The sequence below is a fragment of the Mustelus asterias genome, chromosome 2 (assembly GCF_964213995.1).
Source record: "Mustelus asterias chromosome 2, sMusAst1.hap1.1, whole genome shotgun sequence".
NCBI classification, from domain to species: domain Eukaryota; kingdom Metazoa; phylum Chordata; class Chondrichthyes; order Carcharhiniformes; family Triakidae; genus Mustelus; species Mustelus asterias.
In genome coordinates this window covers 43,917,632-43,925,403 of record NC_135802.1, presented here as the reverse complement: position 1 = coordinate 43,925,403, position 7,772 = coordinate 43,917,632, and the positions used below count along the sequence as shown (strand labels likewise).

Below are 7,772 nucleotides of genomic sequence, written 5' to 3'. Positions count from 1 at the left end.
ACTGTGCAAGGTTAATTGGCCTTGTCAAAGCCTTATTCGGGATATTTGTTAAGCATGGGCCAAGGTTGGAAAAGAAAAGCCAGGCTTCTCATTAATTCATGCTTATCATTACCAATCAATGACCCCTTCTAGTAATGATAGGATCCCTGTAACTAGCTTGCCGCCATTTAGATTATATAAAGAACAAAGAACAAAGAACAGTACAGCACAGGAAACAGGCCCTTTGGCCCTCCAAGCCTGTGCCGCTCCTTGGTCCAACTAGACCAATCGTTTGTATCCCTCCATTCCCAGGCTGCTCATGTGACTATCCAGGTAAGTCTTAAACGATGTCAGCGTGCCTGCCTCCACCACCCTACTTGGCAGCGCATTCCAGGTCCCCACCACCCTCTGTGTAAAAAACATCCCTCTAATATCTGAGTTATACTGAGCTATATAGTGTAGGAATTAGGAAATGGACTCTTCTAATATGAAAACTGTCATTTTAGGACTCAAAGGGGCAGCCACATTTACTCCACCCAGTTTCAGTTCACTGTTCACTTGCAGAGGAGAACATTTACACTGATATCTGAGAATGGCCCCTGCCCTCTTTTTGTTGGCCTCAGCATTTGCATGGCAAACAAATATTGTAATGCCCAGGTATGGCTGTTTTCCACTTGCGGCCCAGAGTTCCTATGTTAATGAAGTCTGACCTTCATAACTAACCAAACTCCCTGAATACGTTCTAAGTTAGCAACCAAACCTATTAATTCCAAAATAAGCTTCCCTATCATGGGTTGGTTAGCTCAGTTGGCTGGTTCATGATGCGGAGTGACGCCAACAATGTGGCTTCAATCCCCGTGCTGACTGAGGTTATCCAATGAAGGCCCCATCTTATCCCGTGCCTGAGGTATGGTGATCCTCAGGTTAAATCACCACCAGTCAACTCTCCCTCAAAGGGGGGAGCAGCCTATGGTACAATGGCAATATTCATTTTACAGTCACCTCTAGAGGATTTGTCCCTGAATCCTCTCCATACTGCCCCTTTTGACATCATCTGTCGGCAGCATCGGATCAATTTTCCTATATACATAGTTCACAACCAGATCTCTCTGCAGTCCTCCCCTCAAGCTCCAAATCATCTTTGTGTTATCTGACTGCCTGTCTAGTCCAAAGGATAAGTCAAAATTCCCTCCATCATCGTGTCAGGAAGACCAATACCATCACTTCCAGTTCTGATTATAAACTCACTCCCTTGTTACCCAGGTACAAAAGGGAAGATGGACTAAATGAACCTGGAGACAGCATGAGAGGAAATGGAAGAAAATTTCAAGTTGAACAGAGGAAATGAGACACAGGAAGGGGGGTAGAGGGTGGGAAATGACTACAGGTAAGGGAAGAGGCTTTACATTGGAGGGATAACAGGAGGTGGGGAGGGGAAAAATCCCAGCTGAACTCTACTCAATTTTAGGTAACAAAGAAGTCCATGAACGACTTATAATTGTTACAGGCAAGGGGAGAGGGAAAGGGCACTTTACGGTTGTGAAACAAAAACACAGTCAAGGGCAGCTTAACAATGACTCATGTCAGTATTCAGAAAAACAGAGAAACAAAATTGATGCAAATCTACTATATCAACCTGTAGTCAAACATTGACCATAAAGAATTTTGGTGCACCATTAATAATTTATGGTATCTCAGGAAAAAACACAGAAGCGCTTTTGTCAAGACACCATTTTTGCATGGGAATTAACACAAATTAATCAAATGACCTTTTGAATGATTTTGACATTTGCTCTGTAATGTTTCAGAGATTCAGTATACTGAAAATGAAACCGCACCTTCAGGTGTTTTAACAATGGATATATATATTCTATACTTCCAAACTTAAAGCTGGAATTGATGGTTACATTTGGCATAAAACTTCACTTTTATTTACATTATTGTTGGCTTAAATTAATGTACACTACTCACAGAATATTTTTATGGCAAGTTCATGGATACAATAGTTAAGTAAAATATTTAAATACATGTTTTATTATTTGGTACATTTCAAGGACAATTGTCATTTTAGTTTCTTTGGCTTGTTTATTCTAACACTTTTATTCAAAACAGTATTTATCTGGCATGTTGTATTTATTTAAAAACAGTATTTAACTGGCGTGTTATATTTTTGCCATGTGCCGCAAAATGAATAATTGGCTGATATTTCAAAGTAAAGTATGTGAATGTAGCCAAAACGGGTGCAATTCAAAACACGCCTGGGAATTTAAAATGTAACTAGTTGAAGTTACATTTTTTTTAAAAGCGCACTCCCTTGACAGAAACCGCTGGATCAATTAATTTGGAACAAAACGACTATTAAATCTGCACAGCACCCCAGAGCTCATGAAGTATTAAAATAAGGTTTCCAACTTTAGAGCAATGAAGCAGCAATTTGACTTCGGTAGGTTAAAAAAAATGACAAGCGTCTCAATGGAAAACTAAAAATACAAGATCTGCATGTGATATATTTTAACCAGTTTAATGCACGCCCCACATTCTCTCTTCACATTTAAACACACAGGCCCTTTTTTTTCTATTTACGTGTAGCAACCTTGCAGCAACTGGTCTGAAGATGACGCAGTATAGCTGCAATCATGTTATTAATAATTACCGATAGGACGCCGCTCAGAACGGCGCGATCACCCACTTCCCCCTCCCTCCCTTCCTCTCTCTCCCTCTGTCAAGGGGAGTTGATGTCTTAGCCCCAACTCCCCTTGAGCAGGAGCTGCCCAGGTGAATGCAGGCAGCTTCCAGCCGGCCGGCCGGCGGGCAGCCAGCGAGCCGAATGGGCGGGCCCGGGACTGCAGTCTTCGCGTGAAGTGCGCTGCACTCTGACAGCAGCCCGCCACTCAATGAGACCCAGAGAGTGTGGGGAAGAGCATGACAGGACTGCGATTCTCCCGAGCTCTGCAAAGCACTCAATTCGCTTCTTGCTGACTTGACACCCCGTACAAAACACCCAACACACGCATTTAATCCACGGCCAGGAAGAACTCTTAGATTGGCACACAAAAAAATAAAAATATAATCACCACAGTAATGTCTGGAAACCGGGTTCAGTTCGCAGGACTACCGCCCCCGGGAGATGCGAAGGATCGTTACAAAGTAGCACGTAAGTGTTTATTTTGAAAAGTTTTGACTTATTCTTAGCTTGGGCACGTGTCGTTGACAGAAAGTAAACTAATTAATTCTGTCTGTGGTGACCTTATCGCATCCTTGGTGAGTGATTGTGGGGTGAAGTACAGTGGTGGTACAGAATGTTGTGTTTTACATAGCTTTACAGACTTAATATCGACCCTAGCTGCTTCCAACTTAACTTCAGTGCTTTAACAGTGAATGGCCTGGAGCTGTGTTAACATTCCTGTTCTTTTCAAAGACATGCTTAAAATTCCAATATTTACAATTAATATTTGACTTCAGCTTCATTAAGCAAAATGTAAACATTATATGTATTAACATGGTTTATGTTGACAATGTTAGAATGTACTCTTACATACTTAACCTCACTGTTTAAAAATAACAAGGTATTTTATCCTTCATTTCTGAGAATGCTCTTTCTACGTGCCTATTGTTATATATATATTACAGAGATTTTTCCCCTGGTAACTTATGCACGCCTGATGGCAGACAGTCTTTGTTCTCTTGATAAGTTATGCTCCAAAGTGCCCATTCATCTTGTGGATCGCTTCTGCACCTGTGTAACCAATGTACTGGCACTTTTCACAACAAAAGCAGAGACAAATATCTTGCACACTGTTGTATGGCGATTTCTCCAGTTAGTAAGACTGCCTATTTCAATAACAACAGCTTGTATTTATTTACATAGGGCCTTGAACATCCCTAGACACTTCACAGGAGTATTGTAAACCAAAGTTCAACAGTCAGCCACATAAGGTAATATTAGGCGAGATAACTAAATGCATGGGTAAAGGGTAGATTTTAAGTGATGTCTTAAAAGAGGAAAGAGAAGTTTAGGGAGGGAATTGCATTGCATTGGACCTTGACTGTTGAAGGCATAGCTACTAATGAGGAAGCAATTAAACTCGGGAATGCTCATGAGGACAGAACTAAGGGAGTTAAGCTATCTAAAGATGATGATGCTGGAGGAGTAAGGGAGGGGTGGAGCCATGAAGGGATTTGAAAACCAGGATAAGAATTCTAAAATCGAGGTGTTTTTAACTGAGGTCATTGTAGGTCATTGAGCACAGGGTTGATGGGTGAATGAAAGTTGGTGTGACTACTTTAGTTTTGGTTACGACAATGCACTATTACTTCAAATACTGAATAAAGTTACTCTTGTGGGTTATATGTGATGTTCATGGTCATAACATAACATAACTATTTGATGTTTAGTTATATGAGAGAATGCAGTATCTGGTGTGTGAACACCGTAGTTGCTGAAGAGTATGGCACTTGTAAATATTGTGGTTCTGTACTAGCAGTTGTGTTACAGTCACTTGGTCTTATATTGTGAACTTTGTTTTATCTTCCAACAAAAACAAACTTGATATGTTACAAATATTTGGACAAATTAAGATTGGGTGGTATGAAAATGGAATGAGGTTGTTCAGTGGTTTGGGTTTATATTAAGTTTAAGTTTATTTATTAGTGTCACAAGTACACATTATAGTCCCAAACCAGCAAGATGATCATATATTAAGTTAACCTTAACCTCTGCTTTTAAAACTTTACATTATGGACTGCTAAAAAGACTACAACTGTGCCTTTTAACACTTAAAAAGAAAGCAATTATGTAGCGATGAAAGAAGTTCCAACACTGAAGTACATAGTCATCTTATTTCATTCTAATTTTGCATCTCTCATCTATCAAACTGTTGTAGCTGAGATCTCTTATCCAATTGGAGAGAGATTCTTCACCTCTGTGTAGCTGAAATTGCAATGCCAGCCAATTGACATAGAGAACAAAGAACAATACAGCACAGGAACAGGCCCTTTGGCCCTCCAAGCCCGTGCCGCTCCCTGGTCTAAACTAGACCATTCTTTTGTATCCCTCCATTCCCACTCCGTTCATATGGCTATCTAGATAAGTCTTAAACGTTCCCAGTGTGTCCGCCTCCACCACCTTGCCTGGCAGCGCATTCCAGGCCCCCACCACCCTCTGTGTAAAGTATGTCCTTCTGATATCTGTGTTAAACCTCCCCCCCTTTACCTTGAACCTATGACCCCTCGTGAATGTCACTACTGACCTGGGGAAAAGCTTCCCACCATTCACCCTATCTATGCCTTTCATAATTTTATGCACCTCTATTAAGTCTCCCCTCATCCTCCGTCTTTCCAGGGAGAACAACCCCAGTTTACCCAACCTCTCCTCATAACTAAACCCCTCCATACCAGGCAACATCCTGGTAAACCTCCTCTGTACTCTCTCCAAAGCCTCCACGTCCTTCTGGTAGTGTGGCGACCAGAACATGGATGTGATTTAAACAGAAAATTTAAACAGACATGGATGTGATTTAAACAGAAAAAATGCATAAAGACAAGTATGAGTTTCCTTTTGTTAGTACATTTCCTTAATACATCAAAGAGAGCACTTTCATTTATATCATGCCCTTAGGACATGTCAAGATGCCTCACAGGTAATGGGCTACTTTTGAACCGTAGGCATTGTTATGTAAGTAAATTTGCACATGCCCAGGCTCCACACACAGCAGTGAGAGAAATGAGTAATATCGATAGCAGGGTGTGCGAGACTGGAGAATTCTGGCCATAGAGTTTTAAAGCACAGAAAGAGGCCCTTTGGCCCATCATGTCTGTGCCGGCCAAACACCTATCTATTCTAATCCCATTTTCCAGTACTTGGTCCATAGCCTTGCGTGCTCTGATGTTTCAAGTGCTCATCTCAATGCTTCTTAAATGTTGTGAGTTCCCGCCTGAACTACCCTTTCAGGCAGTGAGTTCAAGATTCCCACAACCCTCTGGGTGAAAGCATTTTTCCTCAATGCCTCCCGACTCTCCTGCTCCTTATCTTAAATCTATGCTCCCTGTTATTGACTAAGGGGCACAACTTCTTCCTATCTACCCTATTTATGTTCCTCCATGAGATCCTCCGTGGCCCCACCCCAAGAAAACATCCCCAGCCTACCAAGCCTCTCTTCATAGCTGAAACACTCCAGCCGAGGCAGCATCCTGATTAATCTCTTCTGCGCCCTTTCTAGTGCAATCACAACCTTTCTATAGTTTGGTGACCAGAACTACATACAGCGCTCGAACTGTGGTCTAACTAGTGTTAATTACCTTATCTATCTGCCCTGCTGCCTTCGGGAACCTTTGGGCATGTACCCCGAGGTTCCTCTCTCCTTCCTATTATCCTACTGTTCATTGTGTATTCCCTTGCTTTGTTAGTCCTCCCAAAATGCTTTTGGTGATGATGCTGAGGGATGAATTTTATGATGTGGAGATGCCGGCGTTGAACTGGATGAATTTTAGCCAGGAAGCAAAGAGAATTTTCTTGGCTCTTTGTAAAGTGCCACGGAAATGTTTACATCCATCTGAATGGATGAATAAAACTTTGTCTTTCAGATGAGGTTTTAAATCAGTCTTTGATAAAGCAGCGTTTCCTCAATACTATAGTGATTTGCTAACCTAGGCTGTGTGGTCAGACCCTGAAATGGAATTTGAACGTATGACCTTCAGACTCTGAGAAAAAGTGCTAACAAACTTAAAACTATCACTTTAAAAGCCTTACTTAAGATAACCACATCAATTTTTTTTTCTGAGCATTCACGTATAAGGTAGGAATTTCCTGAAATATGACTTTACTTCCAAATGCTGTAAGTCAGAACTTTAATGTCCTGAACCTCCAAAGGTTCATTTGTGCAGTGGTTTGGAAGTGGCACAGCTAAAAATATTTGCAATCACCAGCTAAGTGAAGAACAGATACCATGCTGTATTGCATGGATTATTTGGCTGCCTATACGTTAAATTATCCACAAAGTCAAAGTTGGAGAATCATTGCAGTTTGAACTGTAAAGTTGATAGATCATAAAGTAAGCCAGAGGGGGACTAGCAGGGTAAATATGTGGGGTTACGGGTATAGAGCCTTAGTGGGATTGTTGTTGGTGCAGACTCAATGGGCCAAATGGCCTCCTTCTGCACTGTAGGGATTCTATGATGATTCTATCTGGGCCTATAGTTCTAATACATTTCAGTTCACCCATGATATGGTGAATGAACCACAAAATGAAAATAACTCGAGTTCTTTTAAAAAGTTGATGTCAAAGGTCTTAAAGCTTACAATGTTGCAAAGGGTAACAATTCTGCTTGGGTCATCCATCATATTTGACTGGTGTTTAGTCTGCTCTGCCATCTGCAAATACACACCTCAAATTTTGTTTTATTCTATTAAAGTGTTACAGTCATAGAATTTCATAGAATCCCTGAAGGAGCCGTTTGGCCCGTTGAGCCTGCACCGACAAGAATCCCACCCAAGCCCTATCCTTGCAACCTCATGAATTTACCCTGCTAATGCCCCTGACACTAAGGGGCAATTTATCATGGCCAATCAACCTAACCCGCACATCTTTGGACTGTGGGAGGAAACTGGAGCCCCTGGAGGAAACCCACACAGACACAGGGAGAACACGCAAACTCCACACAGACAGTCATCCGAGGCCGGAATTGAACCCGGGTCTCTGGCGCTATGAAGCAGCAGTGCTAACCACTGTGCCACCGTGTCGCCTCTAGGATATAGAGGAAGATCAACTTAGGTAGGTCCATTCAAAAGTCTGATG

At 41.6% G+C, this 7,772-nt stretch overlaps 1 protein-coding gene across 7 annotated transcripts in view; it reads left to right on the top strand.

Annotated features, from left to right (window-relative positions):
• Positions 1–2,776: 2,776 nt before the first annotated feature.
• The window catches only part of kiaa1217 (KIAA1217 ortholog), a 583,797-nt gene continuing 578,801 nt past the window's right edge, over positions 2,777–7,772 (top strand). For 3 of the 7 annotated variants that reach the window (XM_078234202.1, XM_078234192.1, XM_078234256.1), the window contains exon 1: positions 2,779–3,133. In XM_078234202.1, coding sequence (XP_078090328.1) covers positions 3,061–3,133 — 73 coding nt within the window. In that variant the 5' untranslated portion in view covers positions 2,779–3,060. Of the gene's footprint in view, positions 3,134–7,772 lie in introns of all 7 variants that reach the window. The other 4 variants (XM_078234173.1, XM_078234247.1, XM_078234212.1 and 1 more) reach the window with 2 other exon arrangements.